This window comes from Petaurus breviceps, unplaced genomic scaffold (genome assembly GCF_028583685.1).
Source record: "Petaurus breviceps papuanus isolate PSGF00001 unplaced genomic scaffold, PetGlider_PUasm1.0 189, whole genome shotgun sequence".
NCBI classification, from domain to species: Eukaryota; Metazoa; Chordata; class Mammalia; order Diprotodontia; family Petauridae; genus Petaurus; species Petaurus breviceps.
Window position 1 is genome coordinate 2,069,757 of NW_027185809.1, and position 21,304 is coordinate 2,091,060.

Genomic DNA, 21,304 nt, shown 5'->3' on the forward strand with positions numbered 1-21,304 from the left:
TTAACAAAAGTAGTAGAAATCAAATATGATTAGTCACAGAAACTACTATGGTCTTACCTCTTTTCTATCTAAATTTGAAGCACGAACGTTCTTTAGATATGTACTTCTGTAACTCTCCTCTAATTGCTTACGAAGATGCTTTCCCGGAAACACAAATCTATTGACAGTTTCATCTTGAACACTTGTTTTAATTTCTTTGCTTGTTTTTTGATGTTGGTTATTTAAGGCTTTTCTGGTGAAATCTGACCTTCGATTCTTATCAAATTTCTTATGTTCATAATCTTTTCTTGCCAATTCATCCTGAAAACAAAAAAAAACAGCCAAACAATTTTAAAATGGCAAAATCTAAAATTGTTTTAAAATAATAAAATTTCTTCTTGTATTGGATAATGATATATAATTTATCAAATCAGAGTACCTTCATTTTCAAAATTAAATAATCATATGATAAAGCAACTAGTCAATTATTTATAAATTTTATTTTACTTTACACTTTATACTTACTAAGTATCTACTTTTTCAAGGCACTGGTAGTAAAAGTTTAGATAAGACCTGGTTTCTGTTATCATGGGGCCTACAGTCTAAAATGATGAGACAGAGACAGGAGTAATATAAAATAACACCAGAAAAGTCCATCACAAAACATGAGGAGAGTTACATGAATTGATAAAGCACAAACATAGGACAAGATACACAGCAACTAAGACAGTGTCCATTAGGACAGCTCTAGAAGACAATATAAGTCATATCAAATGTCAAAGTCAAAACTGCTTCCAGCTGGCTAATATTAAGATTCCCTTCTTTTCTTTTAAGAAATTATAAAATAGTAGGGATGGCCAGGTAGCACAGCGAGTAAGAGCACCGGCTCCAGTGTCAATACGACCTGGAGATCGAATCCCGGGCTCAGACACTTAGCATCCACCCAGAAACACCTGGCCGTGTAATCTTGAGCAAGTTACTTAACCCCAATTGCTTAGGGGCGGCCAGGTGGCTCAGCGAGTAAGAGCACCAGCTCCAGTGTCGGGATGACCTGGATCAAATCCGGGCTCAGATACTCAGCACCACACCCAGAAATAATAACTGGCCGTGTAACCTTGAGCAAGTTACTTAACCCCAATTGCTTTAAAAAAAAAAAAAAGAAATTATAAACTAGTAGTATAAGAAAAATACAAATGTTGCAGATCATATTGTTACTAGATATTTTGTTTAGCTTTTTTTAATGGGAGATATTCATGGTATGGTGCTTACTGAGATGTGATTAATATATCAAAATGAAATTCATCAATAAAAAAAGCATATTAAAGAGCTGTAAAATCAAGTTATCTAAGAGGTCTAAGAGAGAAAAGAGACAGACAAGGCTTCACAAAGGAGGTACTAATATTTTCAGGGGAGTTTCAAGACGTGTAGGAATTTTAACAGGCCAAGGGTTGAAGGAAGGATATTCCATGAATTGGCAACAGGGTGAGATATGCCACTGATCAAGATATTAGAATGCTCAGTTTGGCCAGACTACAAAAGATCTTAAATGTCTGACGAAGAAGTTTGACCTTGGCAGGCAAAAGAAGGCACTGAAGATATCTGAAGAGAAGTGGCATGACCAGATATGCATAGATTTTGATGAGGAAGATTAGTCTGGCAGAAATATGAAGGACTGATTGGAATGGGGAGAAAGGGGAGGAAAATCTGTTAAGAGGTAATAGTGATAGATAAGGTAGGTGAAATTATATTACATATCGAGATGGTGGCAGTGGGAATAGAGAGAAAATGGATTTATGAGATATTGGGAAGGTAGAATCAACACAATATGGTATCTATCCATTTGTATATGAAGAGTAAGATAGAAAAAAGCATCCAAGATAATAACATCCTGATTTCAAACATGAGAGATTAGGTCAAATGTAGTACCACTATTAGAAACAGTGAAATCAGAAAGAAGAGATATTTGGGGGGGAGGGGGGGAGAAATACACTCAGTTCTGGACACATGAATCTGAGGTACTTGTAGACTTCAGCTGATGATGTCCTATACTTAGCTGGAGATACAAAGACAAGCTCTGAAAAAAGGTCAAGCAAAACTGATCGAGAAGGAGCAGTCAAGGATTTAAGCTAACACAATTATAATGATCTCTCTCAAACCAAGAAAAGATAGATTGTCTAAAATAAAAGGGTGCTCAACAATCCTGCATGTTGCAAAGAAGCCAAGGAGGATAAAGGTTGGAAAAGGCTGTAGAATTTCAATTATAGGGTCAATGGTGACGTTTGGGAGAGCAGTTTCAGTATAGACCCAGGGACATAAATCAGATTTAAAAGGATTAAAGAAGAAAGTGAGTGGTGAAAAATTAAAAGTCTTGAGTATCAACAACTTTTTCCAGAAATGTGACTATGAAAAGGAGAGAAATGGGGCCAAAAGGTCAAAGGAAAGCATTTTCAGTAGTAAGGTAAACTGAGCATGTTTATAAGTGAAAGGCAAGAAGGCAGCAGAGGGGGAGAGATTAAAGATAAATAAGAGAGAAATATAATCAATTAATAATCCTTTATTAAGAACCGGGATCTGGGACAAGACCCCGCAGGATGTAGGAGAGGATCAAAAGCAGAGATACAAGAGTTAGTGTTAGCAAACGGAGAGAAGAAAAGAGAATCGATGACAATCCTGAGTTTTTAAGAATGTAAAGGACACATGAAGGCATTCCTGATGAACTTAAACCTTCCAGTGAATAGACAGCTATAATGGTAGGCAGTGAGAGAATAGGCAGGATGTGAAGAGACAAAAGAAGAAAAGATTTAGAACAGAAGCTGAGAAGTGTCAACTGCTAGTGGGTCGCTGGGAGATGTTATAGACCATATCCAAGTCACTGTTAGACTAAATTTCATTATAAACATACAGATACTTGTAAGAATTCATAGAATTTTAGGACTGAAAGGAAATCTGGAGATTATTTAATTTAATCAGAACAGGAAACAAAGACTCAGAAAGATTATCTAACTTATATTGAACTCCCAGCATAGTTGCGAGTTCTGACACTAATAATACAAGACTGTCTCAGTTTTAAATGCTTCATAATGGCATCATAAATACATTTTACTAAAACAAGGATAAAAAGAACTAGTTTTTAAAGTTGTTTTATTTTTAAATACTTGTATTACTTTAGTTATTCAATTCCTTTTCCATTATAAAACTATTATAAGGCCATTATAAAAATTTCCAAATAAAAGGACAACTACAACTGCAAAGTAAGCTTGCTATTATTAGGGATAAAGAAATCATAAGGATAATGTGATGGTATTAGGTACATAACAGAAACAATTAGAAAATAAATGTATTAATCAGTTTCAAGTTGAGATCAATGCCATCATTTTTTTTTAAATCTCATTCATTCCTCATAGTTTTTCCTAATCATACCTGAATTTCTGGGGTGATTATTTTAATCCATTCATCCACTGTCTTTTTAATACGAAATTTCTCCAACATGTCTCTAACGGAGAGAAAAGATAATTTCCATTAGATTAGCCTCTAATGATAACAGAACAGAACCAAAATCAAATACTATTTCTATCACTGTTTATCTGCTTGCTGTCCAGTCTTCTCATCTACAGAAGAAAATACTATTAATTTTCCTTCCCAAAATGTATGAAGAAAAAAATAACTGAAAAAAATACTAATACAAGCAAGCATGTAACGAAGATAAAATAACTTATAATGGAAAAACAAAACCACATTCTGGCTTCAGTACTAAAACTAATAAAAGAGTATATCCATTTGCAAAGTACTAATTCCATTTCTTTTATAAGCTTCACATCTTATTAGGGATTAGGAAAGCTCTGACCATTAAGGAATAACAAAGGTGGGACAATCCAACTGCCTGAAAATATGACAAAGCCTATAGAACTGATAAATTCATTGAGAACATTAAGAGGTTCAGAGTAATATAGTACCAACAACTTTATTACCTGTTAGTAGCCAAAGCATTAATAAAGGAATACATGGAAGCTCCATCTTTTGCATGAATAATAGCTTCAAGGTTTTCTTCAAGAACTTTTTTATTATTTTGCACTCCTCTTAAAATTTTTTCAGCATCTTTCAAAATAGATCTTTCTGTTTTGGTTGACTTAGGATGGACTGGACTTGGTGGAAGATCATCAGCTCTAAAGGTGCTCAGAGACTCTTGTGGCTACAATAAAAAATGAATACATGAATAAATGCCTGTTGACTGAATATATAAAACCGTGTATACTTTTAAAGTGTACTTTTTTTGTTTTATTTTTGATTAACAAGCTCTTACTTTCTCTCCTTCCCCCTTATTTGAAAAAAAAAACTTCTCACATTAAGGAGGGAAAAAATCCTTTAAACACATATGCATAGTCAATTAAAACAACTTCTAATATTGGCCATGGCTAAAAACATATGTCTCCTTCTGCATCTTGAGTCCATCATACTGCCAAAAGGTAAGAAGCATTCTTCCCCATCAGGCCTCTGGAATCCTGGTTGTTCAGAGTTCCTAAAAGGTCTTCAAAGGTGTTTGTTTTTAGAATGTTGTTATTGTTTACATTTCTCTCTTGGTTCTGCTAACTGCATGATGTACCGATTCACACTGAAACCATCCTTTCTGTCATTTCTTACAACACAACAATAATCCATTATATCGCTATGCCATAATTCATCCAGCCATTCCCCAATGAATGCCCATTCCTTCAGTTTATAGCTCTTCGACAGGGGAAAGTATTGCTATAAATATTTTTGCACATATGAGTGATTTTCCTCTTCCTTTAATCTCTTTGGAGTACAAACTGACAACTGATATCAATTTGTTTTCCAGAATGGATGGACAGATTGAACAACTGGAAACAAAATAGGGCGTCAACTTACTGGGGAATAGCTAAACAAGTTAACGAAATGGTACAATGCCAGAAGAAAGATGACTAAGAAGAATTCAGAGTCACACAGACAAAAAAATCTGGTTCCAGAAGTATCACTACAAGTACTTACTCATACTTTTACAAATTTTCCTCTTTCTCTGATCTCGTTAAGGGTATAGGCCTAGTAGTTGTAATTCAGAGACTATTAGGACATAATTCCAACTTGTATCATAATAATTCAATGCTTGTAGTAATAAAAGAGATACTGAGTTCTTCATCCCTGGAGATATTCAAACAGGAAGCTGGGATATCTACATGTCAAGGATGTTACAGAAAAGTTTCATGCTTCAGGCAGGGGTTAAACTAACAACCTCTAAGATACCTTTTAATAACATTTAAGATTTTATAATTATATTAGGCCTTCTATTTCACTTTTTACAATGTGCTTTTCCTTCCACTGGTACAGAGTTCAACCCGTTCACACCTTCTTGTTGATGTCCCATCATACAGTCTCCAAATAAATTCTATTCAACTAGCTAAAGGCAATATTGTTTCTTTGAAGATTGTAGCATTCCATGATTTATCATAATATAACATCACAAAAAGAGCACTGATGCTAAAAAGATGGCTCTTTGTGCTAGGAAGCAGCATGGGACCACTGAAAACACTGTCAAATTTCCTAAATACGGTCCAAGTCAGGGTGCGGTATCTGCAGCCTCAAGGCAACACACGGCCCTCTAGGCCCTTAATAAGAGGATTTGTTCTGTAAAATTTGCACTCAGTCAAAAGGTTGTACCCAAGGATCTAGAAGGTTACACGTGGTCTCGAGGCCACAGGTTCTCCACCCTTGGTCCAAACTATTTTCTTCTTCCAATTTAAGTCTAGCTAAGCTTATTTTATGGCGTACCCATGTATCACCTGTCCAAGATATATACTGATAAAATTCAACTGCCAAAAAATTGTTCATCATATTATAGTCAATGGATATTTTGATTTTGTTTTCTCCTGTGTGAATTATTAGGCTGAACAATGAGTGGTGGCTATGCATCTTATTGGGAAGCCCTGAAGGATTACAAAGCTTAATGCAAGCAATTCAATGTGTCATCAATACATAGAAGGCATAAGAAGATCATATAAATAACTAGAAGAAATCCTTCTATTTGGACTATAGGAAAAATCCACAAAACTTCACAATAGTTAAACACCTTTGTTAAACATATCTTTCTGTTTTGTCTCTTACTTATGAGTGAAAATCATGACTGCTGAACAGAAAGTTATCTTTTAATATCTTAAGATAATAAGGAATCTCATAATCTTAACAAATACAGATGCTGCTGGAAAAGCACCTTTGTGGCTTCATTTTTCTCTACCAAAAAGAAAAGTATTTTTGTAATCAACAGAAAAGATTTAGGATTCTCTATTTCAGATTTAGGATTCTCTATTCTCTATTTCACTAAGTTATATGCTTTAAAACTTAACCTGCTTTGGGGAGGCTAGGTGGCGCAGTGAATAGAGCACCAGCCCTGGAGTCAGGAGGACCTGAGTTCAAATCCGACCTCAGATACTTAACACAAAAACAAGCCGTGTGGCCTTGGGCAAGTCACTTATCCCCAATTGTCCTCCAAAAGCAAACCAAAAAAATTAACCTGCTTATCTATCCTATTATTATATACTCATGAAGTCTGCCCTCAATGCATGAACAGATAGATCATTTTTCCTTTTTTTTCTATTTCTTAAATTCTGAACTTAAACATCACATAAAATAGGCATTTGCACCTACATAATAGAACAGAAAATGAAAGTTCCACACATAACTGTGACTATCAGGTACAGCTTGTTTTTCTTTTTTAAGATGAAAATAACCTCAACCTGTCACTTTCAAAGCTGTCCCATGTGTGCTTCTTTCTGGCCTTCCTTCTGTTTTCTTCTCTGCATTTTTAAAAAAGATATCTCAATGACTTTTTTTTTTCTATTCTCTTTCTCTCCCTATCTCTTTCTCTTTGGCTACTCTATCACTATCTCTCTTCACTCTCCCTATCCACAATGCCAAATGGTGAGGGGAGGGGTGTTGGAAATGTAATAAATAAATATAAGAAAGCAAAACAAATTCCCACATTGGCTGTATTCAAACGTAGGTCTTATTTTGCATCCTGAATCCATAACATCTCTATCAATATGTAGATAGCATACTTTATCACTGGTACTCTACAATTATACTTAGTCATTGCACTGATCAGAGTTCTCAAGCCTTTCAAAGTTGTCTTCCTTTATAATATTATTGTATAAATCATGCTCCTGGTTCTGCCCATTTTATGCTGTATCTGTTCATACAAATCTTCTGAGGTTTCTTGGAAACATTTCATCCTATCTAATAGCAACAGTAATATTCCATTACATTCATATACAACAATTTATTTAGTCATTCTCCATTGGGAATCCCCTTAATTTCCAACTCTATGTTGGAAAAGAAAAAAAAAATCTGATAAAAATGATTTTAGTGCTTAGGTTTACAATAAAATTTTTTTTTCATTAGCTAAGAGATGAAGGTAAGAGGAAGAGTACTCTAGACATAGGGAACAGTCAGATGGGAAATAGTACAGCAAGGGCAGGGAACAATTAGGCCAGTGTATCTACATAGGAAAGTTCAAGGAAAGGAGCAAGAAAACAAGAAAGGTGGGAGGGAACCAGGAAGAATATGCTAGTAAATTTTTAACAACCAGCTGTCTGAGAAAAAAATATGTACATACAACACACCTTTAAGTTTAATCTACATTATGAACATTTTCTCCAATCTCTTTCTTAAGTCAAAACAATCAACAACACAACAAATCAAGCCCTGATTTGTAGTATTTGAGAATTTCTAAGTTGTAAATGCTCATACTGAAAATATAACAATTCATTCTCTCATGCTGGTGTAAGCTAGCTTCCACACATCTCTGGGTCCAGTTTGAGATGAGCTTTAAATGCCAGACAGAAGACTTGACACTTGATCACAGAAGTGACAGTGAGCTAGACAAGTTTACTGAATAGGTGGGATGAGATGGTCAGATCTCTACTTTAGGAAAATCACTGTGATTGTTGAATGGAAGATGTATGTGACTAGTGAAGGTCTTAAGGCAGAGAGATGAAGAAAAAGATAATAGTTCAGGAAAGAAGAAATGGGGTGCTGAACTAAGGTTGTGGCTATATGAGCAAAGAAAAGGTGAACATATTTGAGAGATGTGGAAATAGAAACAAGATTTGGTTACATATCGGGTGAGAAAAAGGAAAGAGTTAAGGATGACAGTGTGCCTGGATTACTGTAAAGATTATGGTGCCTTCAAAAGTAATACAGAAACTTGAAAGATGGGATGATTGTGAGTGGAGGAAAAGATAGTGAGCTCTCTTTGGGGTATCTGAAGTTTGAGATACCTCCAAGAAATCCAGTTCAAGATGTCCAAAAATCATTTGGTAATGAGGCCCGAAGCTCAGGAGAGACTATATGGACAAATATTCATACACAGGAATCATTTGCATACATGTCATTGAACTTGTGGGGGCTAACAATATCACCAAGTCAGACAGCAGAGAGTAAAAAGAGAAAAAGGCCCAAGACAAATCCTTCAAGAATATCCACGTTTAAGTGAAATTGGATGAGAACCCAGCAAAGGTCACTGGAAAGGAACAGTCAGACAGTTAAAGGGAGAACCAAGAGAGAGAAGTTAAATTTCTAAGAAAAGCTAGCAAGGAGAGTACTCAGGCGGAAAGGGTCGTCAAGAGGACAAAAAGGATGAAGATTAAGAAAAAGTCAATAAAATTTTCCAGTACCAAGACTCAATTCATCCGGTAAACTTTTTTATCATTTACCTTTACCAATAATGATTTTTATTAACAAATTTGTGTTTATACATGAAATATGTGATTCACTCAGTTGGGGAGTGACTGAACAAGCTGCAGTATATGAATGTAATGGAATACTGTTTTGCTGTAAGAAATGATGAGCAGACAGACTTGAAAAAACCTGGAAAAACTTATATGAACTGATGCTGAGTGAGGTGAGCAGAACCAGGAGAACACTGTACAATGACTAACTTTGACAGACTTAGCTCTTCTTAGCAGTGCAAGGATTTAAGACAACTCCAAAAGACTCATGATGGAAAATGCCATCCACATCCAGAAAAAGAACTGTGGGGTCTGAATGCAGACTGAAGCAGATCATTTGCTCTCTCTCTTTTTTTTGTTTCTTCTTTCTCATGGTTTCTCCCATTGGTTCTAATTCTTCTTTACAACATGACTGACATGAAAATAGGTTTAATGAATATATATATATGTAGAGCCTATATCAAATTGCACACCTTCTTAGGGTGTGGAGAGGGGAAAGATGTGGAGAAAATTTGGAACCCAGTATCTTATGGAAGCGAATACTGAAAACTAAAAAAACTTTTAAAAAAATAAATAGGTAATTCACCTCTTTCTTCCTTCGGCCAGGACCACAAAAGACATCATCGATGTGATGCATATTCTTTTCAGCTGTCCAAAACTCTTCATGGGAAGGAAATGATTTGGGCTTCATAGTGGCAACACCGCTGGAAGGAAAAAAATATTCTCTAAAATATCATCCCTTCCACTGTCACAAAAACAGATGAAATATAGACCACATCATTACCCCTTGATATGTTCTCAATCAAAATATGCCGGATTTCTCAACATAAATATGTAATCTAGTAATAAATTTCAAATCATTTTAACAGAGAACATCATATTTTTCAGTTTGGTGCTGACACCGATTCTTTCATGCAGTACACATTGTAGAAATATACTCATCATAATTATATATACATATCTCAAATAATTACATTTAAGTGAAAATAAAGTGCACTTAATGTCACTAGAGTCAAGGATATACTGTAGCATCTAGAACTTCATTCACTTTAACGTAAAGCATCTGGATTCTAGGCCATAAACTGTTTTCTCCCTTCTGTTCGGATACTAAAGCACCCACTCAATTTTTTTTCAGAAGAGGCACAGATAATATAAAATGCTGACATCTTAGTTCTTTGAAGAAATTAAATAAGTAGTAAGTTTTAATATATTTATGTGGTTATGAAATAAGATGCATATTCTAATGCAACAAAGATTCGGTTATACTAACAACCAAAAAATCTAAAATACAAAATAATGATACATTAGAAAATATTGTTACATTTTAAAAAGTCTACTTTAAAATTACCTTGAAAAGTGTTTTCTTTATCAGTAAATGCAAATCAATAACGTTAATTGGTCCACTCAAATGAATCCGACTAGAATATCTTAAAGTTTGTAATGAGATTAAGCAAGAAACCTTTCAGATTCAAGCATATGATTTTTTTTACTTGAAAATTAATGGTAAGAATTTTAAAAGACATATATTGATGTCTTAAAAAATAAATATGAATATTATCAACATAATTTAATTTTTTAATTATAGTGAAAAAGACTTGGGCTTCAAAGAAAACACTAAGAACTTTGAATTCTAATATGGATTCCATATTCTAGCATGAGGAAGTTAATTCACAACAGCATAAAGATTATGTTTAGAAACAATACTTCTGTTAAAGAAGTAAAAATTTTCTACCAAGTCATTTGAAATGTGTAGAATAGACATGCCTGACCAAAGACAAAAGAAAGCTCAAAGGGTGAAAAAAAGTCTTTTAATAAAATGACTAATGCTATCGCTTTACTTTTTAAAATCTAATTTTCAATTATATATTTTTCTACATATGTTAAAGATTTTTTTTCCCACTGCTGAAAAAATATACTCCATTTTTGACAAACTCCACATATAAATCCTATCATAATGCTTCACCATAGTGTATAGGTTTTTTTTTAAGGTGACAGAATTAGGGAGAAAACTGTCAAAAAACACTTCAAATATGAGCCCAGCAATTAACTGCAAAAAAATTTTTTTATTTTTACTATATTTTTCACGATATTTTCTAAAGCTTTTATAAAATACAAAACCATTTATAATTATAATTTCTTATGACAGTAGGAAAATAAACAAAGCTTAGGAAAAAAACCTGTATTCCCTAGAACCCGGCTGTTCTACGAAATGCAAATATAACCCCTGGGAGCAAATTTCAATACCAGGGACATCTTTACCTCTAGAATATTAAATATCAAATAATGCACATATCAGAAAAATTTTCCTATATTCAGAAAGTTTCTCAGTAGGAAAACAATTTGTTTCTTCTATTTTTCTTAAAATGTACAAAGCCACCTTTACTGACAGGACATTTCATACTTTTGGATACTATTGTGTGTCTAAATTACGGTTAGAAAACACCAGTCTAGGATAACCCACTTTTTCTGAGGACATAAATCATATAAGTTACCGATAAATTTATTACACGAGAACAGGAAAAGTTGGCTCTTATCCTTGCCCAGGTTACTCCGTCTATACTTTTGCCCTGGATCCCATTTCATCCTGCCTCTTCCAGGTTTTTGATCTTTTAATGTCTATCTCCCTTCTCTGATCTTCAACTTCTTTATCCATTAGTTCCTTCTCTTTGGTATATAAAAATTTCCAGAGATCACTCATCCGTTAAAAAAAAAACTTTCACTTGACCTTGAAATTCCCCTTATGGTGTCATCATTTAACAGTCAATCTCCTACATAAGTTTGTTGACTCCACTCACTCACCACCTACTTACTAATCAAATCTTACGACTCTACTAAAATTCATCACAAAGACCAGTAATAAATAATTAAACATCCTTTTCTCAGTCCTCCTCTTTTTCCCCTCTGAAACATCTGACAGTTTTTCTGCCTGCCTCAAAGTTTCTCCCCATTCCCATCCATTCGCCATTCAGTCATTAAAGCGATTTTCCTAAAACGCACGTCAGACCACACAACCCCCTACTCAATAAGCTCCAGTGACTTACTATTGGCTCCAGGAGCAAATGCAAAATGCTCTGCTTGGCATTCAAAGTCTTTCACAACCTAGCTCCCTCTTACCTTTCCAGTCTTCTTATGTCTTACTTTCATATCTTCAGTCCAATGACACTGACCTCGTAGAGGTTCTAGTAACAAGACATTCCAATTCTTGGCTCCAAGCATTTTCTCTGGCGATTCTACCTGCCTAAAATGGTCTCCCTACTCCACTCCAACTACTGACCTCCCTGGTTTGTTTTAAATCCCAATTACAATATCACACTCTAGAGGAAGCCTTCCCCAGACCCTCTTTTCCTCTTTTAATTATTTCCTATTTATCCTGTACATAGCTTGCATTGTATATATTTGTTTGCCTATTGTTTACCCAATTAGACTGTAAGCTCCTTGGGAGCAAGGACTCTCTTTGCCTCTTTTTGGATCTTGTGCACTTAGTACAGTGCCTGGCACACAGCAGACACTTATTAAATATTTACTGAATAAATGAATGAATACCCAATTCCTAGCAACTGCAAAGTCTTACCGATTCTACTTCCACAATGTATCTTAAATCAATTCCATTCTCTCTACTATTCTCCTCATTGGTTCATCTACATCTAGTCTCTCCCCACTCCGATCCATCTTTCACATAAACGTGCAATTGATATTTCTAAAGCATAGGTCTGACCATGTAATCACCTTAATCATTAAACTCTAGTATCTTCTTATGGTCTCTGCAGCAAAGGTTCTTAATCTGGGGTCTGTGACCTTTTAAAAAAATTTTAATAATTATTTTTAATAATAATAATTTAAAAATAAGTTCTACATGTTTTTTCTTTGAAATCGTATGTATTTTGTTTTATGCATTTAAAGACATTATTCTGAGAAAGAGTACATAGGTTTTATCAGACAAAGGGATTCATGACACAAAAAAGATTACAAATACCTACGACAGAATAAAATATCAATTCTCTGGGTTCGTATTTAAAGCCCTGGTTCCAAATTACCTTTCCAAACTGGTTTCACTCAAAGTCCAGACAAAGGGTGTTATTCGCTATTCCATTTATACAGAAGTTTGCTCATCAGCCTCTATATATTTGCATGGGCCATACTCCCATTCCTGGAATGCTCTTTCTCCTCGCTTACGCCAGTGATAATTCCTAGCTTGGCTAAAGTTGTTTCTCCAAGAAGCTTTTCCTGATCCTTTCTCATTATTCTACCTTCTTCCTATCTGTAAATTATGTTTTATGTATTTTGCATTAACCCATCTGCATATACATTATTTCCCCCAGAAGAATGTAATCTATGTGAGAACAGAGCCTGTTTTCATTTCTGACTCTGTATCCCCAGAATCTGGTACAGTGTGTGACACACTATAGGAGCATAATAAATGTTTGTTGAAACAAATTCAACAGATAAGACAACAAGAAGTATGACTTTTAGAAAAGCCCTGGATTGGGATTCAGCAACAGACAGGAGTTCAAATATCCTACGTTCTGCCAATGGTTAGTAGCCTATGATCTTAACTAAGTCCCTTTGACCACACAAGGACTCAGTTTCCTTATCACTTCCAGCTCTCAATTTACTGATCTAATCATAATGATCTAAGCCTAACACAATAAACAATGGAACTGTAATTTCTCAAAATTTACAAAGATGTTACTGTCTCAACTTCCTATGTTTTCACTTTTTGATAAACAGATAATAAATCTTTTACTTCATTCTCTTTTTTTTTTTTACCTGTCTCTCAAAAGATCCTGTTTCATTCTTGATGTGGCTAGGGATATTCCTTCTGAAGACTCACTCTCTTTTGCATGGATGTCCTGACTATTTAGAATTTGCTCCAATAATCTTCCACTTCCTAAGAAGCAAAAATAGTTTCAAATACTATTATTAATTTGTTAAAAACTAATAAAATATAAAATCTGGCCTAAGTTAATATAACTGAAATGCAAAATCAACTAAATTTATTTTACAGAAACACTAAACAAAAATAGCAAGAAAATTAAAATTTTTACAGAATATATTTGTGTACAAAATTCTATGTAATACTATCAGTAACCTAAGGGGGAAAATTATAAAACAAGGACTATGACTATTAAATTAAAATGATTTGGTTTCAAAATCCAGAAAGATTTGGGTATTGTAAAATACTTAGTCCAAGGCAGAGTTAACATTTATTACTTCATTACACTTCTTAATTACGTGACCTCATCTGCTATGCCTCTTCATAAAATACATAATTATCTGAATATTTAGGGATGTCTTTTTATAACACAAATTATAAGTTGTAGATACACCCAAGGTATAAATAAACTATAAAGTCCTTCCAACAATGCAATAGTTTTAAATCATAGAATTATTTTTCAGTGCTTATCAGTCACATATATTTCTACTAGCTTGGAAAAATATGCTCCATCTATACCTACCTAAACTAATAATCAGCAAATTAGATTAAGGGAAACATCATTGTTCATGTTTATTAACCACAAAATTCACCAATGCTTTAAAATTATACTATGCAAAAAATATTCCCAATTTAATGAAGTATAATAAAGATGAATATAAAATCCTACACTCAGGTTAAAAAATTTAACAGTGACAGTACAAAATGAGTGAAAATGGCTAGACAGCATCATGTCACAAAGACCCAAAGGGTGTTTGTGGACTACAGCATGAGTTGAATTCTCAAAAACACTTTGGTCAAATTAATAGAATAATGTCCAGAATAAGGGAGGTGACAGTCTCACCATCTTTACGTTAGATCACATATAAAGAATTATGTTGAATTCTAATGTTTTTATTAGAGACAATCTCTAAGTTCTATGAAATATTCCTTTTCACTGTGTATGTTTAGAGTTATAAAGAATAACATCAATCCTACAAATGCAATCACAGGGAAATATTTCAAACTCTAAGGAATTATTAGACTAACATATTTCTTAGATGATGGCCATAACTGTAATCCTTCTATAGTTCTGTTATAGTTATAATGACAGGACTCCAATATGGAACTCTATTTAGACTAAATGGTTCTAATGCCCATAAAGCACATAGGCAGGTTTTTTTTTTCACTTTTCTTCTTTTAACTTTTCCACTCTTCTGACCCATTTAACATTGTTTCAAGCAGTTAATGTTCACAACTTCTCACTTAATTTCTGATCCCAATAAAAAACTCCCCCTACCTGGTATTAAGAAGTGACCCAAGAACTTCTCCACCACATTTGGGTCTAATTAAGAATGTCTCTTTTGACATTTGGCACCAATTACCTGTTCTCCACCAATTCCATTTTTAGGGTATATAACTTTACCATCTGAACCCCAACTTTGAACATGTTTCTTCATGGACAGAATTCCTGTCTTCTTTCAAAACTCAAAACAAGGCCACTTTTTATTCAAAAGCTTTTCCTGATCCCCCCAACTTCTAGTGCCCTCCCTCTGTACCTTCTCTGCATTTATTTCACATTTATTATACATATTTTTATCCTGTGTATAAATACATATGATACATATATATCACATATGTGCATGTTGTCTCTGCAAAAGGATATGAGCTGTCTGGGAACAGGAACCACAAGGTCATGCATTCAGACCTAGAAGGGACCTCAGAAGTCATATAGTGAGTGCATCCCCCTAGATTTTTATAAATGATCTGCCCAGTATCCCACAGGTACTAATCAGCAGATCCTCTGACTCCAAAGTTAGTGCTTGCTCTACTGTGCTTTAACGTCTATCATGGATGAGAGCAATTTAAAAGTCAAATAAATCAATAAATTACAACAATAATTTTTAAGTGTTCACTTACACCTACATATACAAAAAGTTTTACCATAAAAGCATATTTATAAAGTTGTGGCCAAGGCCTATTTTGTCTATATCTGTATGGCAAGCCACTTTTGCATAAAGGTCTAATCCCAAGTCTATAACACACAGTAGTAACACATGAACTATTTTACTGCATGCTAATAGCTTAATTAAAAAAAAAAACTCCAGAGCATTATTTTTATCGCATCTTTAATCTATATCCAAGAATGGGATATTCATTTACCTTTTAGTCTACTTTCTTCTGTTTTATCCACAGTCAGCTGTTGTACTTTAATGTCTTTTAGATTGTTTCATATTTTTTACTTTGTTATCACCAACACCTAGTAGAATAAATGCCATATAGTAGGCACCTAATAAAGGCTTGTTGAATGAATGTCACAAAGTATTCAAAAAAAAGTCCAATAATTTACACTTTAGAAGGAATTCTGATAAGCAAAGAAAGTACTTGGTACAATAGACAAAAAGATAGGTCTTGCGATCGATCAGAAGGTACCTAGTTTCAAATCCAACTTCTAACATATGTTGTGTGACTAAAAGAACATGATTTAACATCTAAATATTCCCAGGCAACTGTTATAAATAAGGTGCAGTCCTATATAAGCAGGAGTTCCCCATACCAAGAAAATCCCAAACTTAGACTTTAAAAAGCATTCAGCTTCTCTGGTTTTAACCCTTTCCCCCATCCAAAAGAAGACTGGTCAATGTGTTGTCAGGGAATGGCAACTCAGGTGGTCTCAGGCACTCATCAAGTCTGAGAAGGCAGCAACTATGTGGGACTGAGACGTTTTATGCCCCAAGACCAGAAGGCTCCATCAAAGAAGCTAGGGCTGATCAGATTACATGGGGCAGGAAACTTAATCAGAAAAGTCAAGAAGTTGCATCAATCAGGAAAATGCTGGTCCTATCACAGTATGGTGTCATGATAGGTGTTGAAAGACAAAATATGTTCATCTGATCAAGAAAACAATTCCAAACTGGAAAAATTGGAGCCATGGAGCAAAATGCCTTCCATTAATATTAAGTCAATAGTAATCAGAAAAAGGCTATATTAACAGACCACAAATTTATAAAGATGAATGCAGAAATATATGTAGAAACTATTATAGGAGATTAGCAGATAGTTGAGATTCAACCAGTGTTTACAACTAGCTTTCAATGACACAGAAATAAAAAGAAAAACAAAGGCAAGCTGGTACAAGTCTATTACCTTTGCAAGATAATATCTGCAAATTTTCCTTTTCTTCCCCAAGTCTTGCACTCTTAGAGATTTTATCATCTTTAGAAACAGGTACAGGAGCAAATTTTCGGGGTGCTGGAGTCTCAAGTGGAGATTTTTGATTGTCAAATCCAAAATCTTCAACTTGCCTTAAGTATGCTTAAATACAGAAGGAAAACCGACTTAGCAGTAAAATACATTTGCGTTTTTAAGTTGTCCTGGTTTAAATATTTTTACAAGTAACCAAAATGTAATTATGTAACCATTAGAACAAAAAGCAAAGCTGGCAGAACCACTAAGGAAGTATGAAATAGTGAAAAGAAAACTGCCTTTGGAGTCAGAAGAACAAGATTCAAACTCCACCACTATTGGCTTTGAACAAATCACTTAAACTCTCCAGGCATTCATTTCTTCATCTCTATAATGACTGGGTTATTGGTAGTACTAATAATAATGATAATGATAATAACAGCAGCTAACATTTACATAGTACTTCAAGGTTTACAAACCACTTTACAGATATTCGATCTTCCTAACAACCCAATGAGGTAGGTGCTATCATCTCCATTCTACAGAATGCTAATATCAAGGTAGTTACAATAGTTTGTCAGGTCACTGTGGGGCACTGGCCAAAGATCAAATCTTTAGAGTATCCAAAGTTAATAATTATAGATAGTCCAGAAACGGAGGTTCCTGGCATTCCTTTCTGCTACTCTACCAACATGACTGCAGAAGCAGAAAGGGGACACACAGCAATGAGGCCCATTTTAAATTTTTTTCTGCTATATGGGCTGTGATAGCCAAAGAATTCATCAGCCAAACTACTGGTGATGAACAGGGAAAGTATTGGTCTTTAAAGAGCAAACTGGGTCTGTTACAGAGATAGACTTATCTGAAGTCCTTCTGGTATCATAAGGTCAGGAATATCATGAGGCTCAACTCCAACAATGGATGTCTACAAAGCACTGTGCAAACCTTAAACCACCATCTAAGTGTCACTTATTGTAGTTGTTACCATACAGCAGAAGTGTCAACCTCGCACACAGGCCACACAATTCTCCAGTGGTCTGAGACAGATTAAAATGTAATTAAGAAATGTTTTAACAAAACAAATAAAAATACAGTAAAAGATAATGTTAATTTGTGGTTTTTTTTAAAGTCAATATGCTGCCTGTTGGAAGAGATTCATTTCTAATCTAATTCTGACACCACTGCCTTAGACTCACTGGGCCTCCAGTCTGGTGATAATTTCATTCCCTGAGCTTTCTACTACTGTTGAGCTCAAGCCATACAAAGGAGTGCTGGTAAATACTTAACAGCCTGGACTTGGGCAGGAGAGGGAGGAGTGGAGAGAAAAGGGAAAGTATATACAAGACAATTTTAAGTTTTAATCTATATTACTGACAATTTCTTCAGTCTAGACAATCAACAACAAAAAAAAACAAACCAAGCCCTGATTTGTAGCACATGCCAAGTTCTGTTCTAACTGGCTCCAGCACACCCCTGGGCAGAGCCTTTCAGAGTTTAAGCCCCACTGGTACAGACTTTGAAAATCAAGGCTCACCTCTCACAAGGAGGCATCCAAGAGGAACTTTATGGAGCCATAAATAATGTTATCAACAAGGATGGGCAGATTGTTACACTAGTACTAACAAAAGGTAAAAAGACCTAGAGTAAAGTATCTAGCTCACTACACAGATCCCCTGTGGAAGATTTCTGTGAGGGCATGCACATAAGTCACAAAGTATAAGAAGGTATATATAACTTGTGGTCTGCATTAATAGTAGCAATACCTATAATCAGCTTATAAGATTCACTGAAGTATCAGTTTTAATTGCACAAACTGGGACTTACATACTCATTTTGACCAAAGAAGTATTAATAGCTCCTTTAGAGTAAAATTGGTTCATTCTTTGTACCTCTATCTCCAAAACATAACATAGTGCCTGACAATATTTGTTAATGCACACAAAAGGTAAGAAAAAGAATTTTATGAAACATCAAAAAATTAATATGGACTAATTAACACCAATATTGTAGTCACTTGCTACTTGTTTGTATAGAAACATAAGACAAGAAAATAAGAAAAAAAGCAAGAACACTAATTTAATGTAAATGAGATTCATCAAGGCTGAGAACTGAATCGGTATCAGAAGTGACTCACTGAATTTAACACGATTTACCTTGACTAGGAAGTTCTGTGTGTCTGTGATGAGAACAGTTACTAGGTTGAAGTTCTGATTTTACAAATGATTTTTCTACTAGATTGGAAGGTGGCCCATTGACAGGCTGGAATCTGCCAGTGTTCAATGCAGAGGTAATTAAATGATTCTAGAAGACAAAATTGTTTTATGACTTTTAAAAAACTGCATCTTTTGGGAGGAGAGATTAATAGTTTTGAGACTACAGACACTTCCCAACTTGGAACCAAACAAAACCATTAAAAAGTACATTCCTTCTTGGGGTGGCTAGGTGGCCCAGTGAATAGAGAACACGGGCCTTGGAGTCTGGAGGACCCGAGTTCAAATCCAGCCTCAAACACTTAACACAAATACTAGCTGTGTGACCTTGGGCAAGTCACTTAACCCCAACTGCCCTCCAAAAGGCAAAAAAAAAAAAGTACATTCCTCAAAAATGGTTAAGCAAAAACAATTCAACAGTATGATGTCAAACACTTCCCAATTACATTTTGATCTGTTAGCAATGGACCATAAGTTGGACACCTACTATAACTGACTCTGACCTAGAATGAGGACTGGTAACTTCCCCAAGGTCCTCATCTACAATGTGGCCTTGATGTTCCTGGTAAGGCTCCTGCTCATCCATACTTCTCTGCATCAGAAAACCCACTACGAACTACAAACATGACCTCACTCATTATAAAATCCAGTCACTGAGATTTAAGTCTCAGTCCTTCCCAAGGGAAAAAGCCATGCCTGGATTTTCTGGTCTCCCTCGTGGTTCCTATCCAGCCACCACTCAGGAGACTCTTCCATTGCTTATTGTCTTTTCTGGCTGTCTTTGTCTTTGCTTTTACCTGTACTAAGCTATTCTTCCAGTACTGCCCAAGCTAACCCTCTGGTAACACCAAACTCCGAGTTGTCTAGTAGTGGTGGCCAGTGATGGAAAACCCCCTGGGACTTTTGCTACTAAGAGGGGGGATCTTCTGGAGCAACATTTCATCCACACAGGCTGGGCTTTTTTTCAAAATTTACTTGGTCCAAGCCACTAGAGTGAACTCATTCCTCGGGCATGACATGCTACCATGACAAAAGTGGAGGCAAGGAAACTTCGCCCAACTGAACAAACACCAAATCCCTGCCGGATATCCTTTCCATGATACTGTCAACATGCTTTCTTGTTGGATGTGAGATGGTGTAAGTGCCCCATTTCATTCTGATCTGAACCTGCACTACCAGATCAAGTCTGATACCAATCTGACCCAGAATGATGGAGATGCCTTAGAGCATACGGATAACTACTATATACCACAACTTTAATAAGGACCGTGTTAGTACTATGGTAAGATTCTAAAGTTAGAAAATGGTTTCTAGACACTATTAAATCCTAGTGCCGAGGCACTTAGTTCTGGGCACGATCGTATTAGAAATGGAAGGTTTAGCTCAGGTTCTGAAGGTCAGATAGGCAAATGTAGGCTAAACCAGAATTATCATCCAAAGATCCCCTGTATTTGATATTCTCTATCGTTAGCATCTAGAGTAGCATATAGCCAAACATACGATCAATAAATCCACAAGCATTTGTTACCTGTCTGCTGTGTGCAAATACTCTGCTAAGCAATCGCTAGAGGAAGAGAAAATAAAGGCCCTGCCCTTGAGGAGATTCTCATTTATCAAAGGAAACAATACGCAGACACATAGATACAAGGTAATTTTGAGAGGGGAGGCACTAGCAGCTGAAGGCATGAGAAAAGGCTTCATGTAAAAATCAGGGAAATAAAGACATAGCACATGGGCCCCTGACTACCAGTCTGATGGCTTTAGTAGTCAGGTACCACCAAACACAGAGAAACAATGGTAAAGCAAGCTAAGATTCCTGCTACTAAACCGGTATGCCACTTCTGAGTCTCCCTTGCTTGCTAGGACACCCATTTTTCTCCCCTCGTTCTCTTCCTACCACGTATTTATTTCTATTTATTCACTTTATGTTTATTCTATATACTTATCTATGTACTTGTATGTAAGGCCCTTGAGAGTAAGAATTGTTTCATCCTTTGTATTTGTAGCACCCAGCACACTACCCAACACATAACAGGCACTTAGCGAACACTTGTTGATTGGCTAATTCTTCGTGATTGGCATGGTTATTACCCAAGGTTTTGACCTCTTCTGTGTCTACCACCACGCCCCGTGAGATCCCATCAGTTTCCATGAGGTTAAGTATCATGGGTATCTACTCAGACATTACCTAAGTCCTCGCCTCGTGTTTCTCCTGAACTTCAGGCACAAATCGCCATTTACCTCCTGAATAGCCCATGACTATCTCAAATGGAACAAGTTTA

General features: G+C 35.4%; 1 protein-coding gene across 1 annotated transcript in view; it reads right to left on the reverse strand.

The window, feature by feature from the left end:
- The window catches only part of LOC138164124 (protein TALPID3-like), a 79,136-nt gene that overhangs the window by 50,329 nt on the left and 7,503 nt on the right, over nt 1-21,304 (reverse strand). The window contains exons 4-10 of the mRNA XM_069091719.1: nt 18,966-19,113; nt 16,774-16,941; nt 13,482-13,602; nt 9,301-9,418; nt 3,948-4,168; nt 3,400-3,472; nt 58-300 (exon numbers count right to left, since the gene is read on the reverse strand). Of these exons, the coding sequence (XP_068947820.1) occupies nt 58-300; nt 3,400-3,472; nt 3,948-4,168; nt 9,301-9,418; nt 13,482-13,602; nt 16,774-16,941; nt 18,966-19,113 (1,092 nt within the window). The remainder of the gene's footprint in view (nt 1-57; nt 301-3,399; nt 3,473-3,947; nt 4,169-9,300; nt 9,419-13,481; nt 13,603-16,773; nt 16,942-18,965; nt 19,114-21,304) is intronic.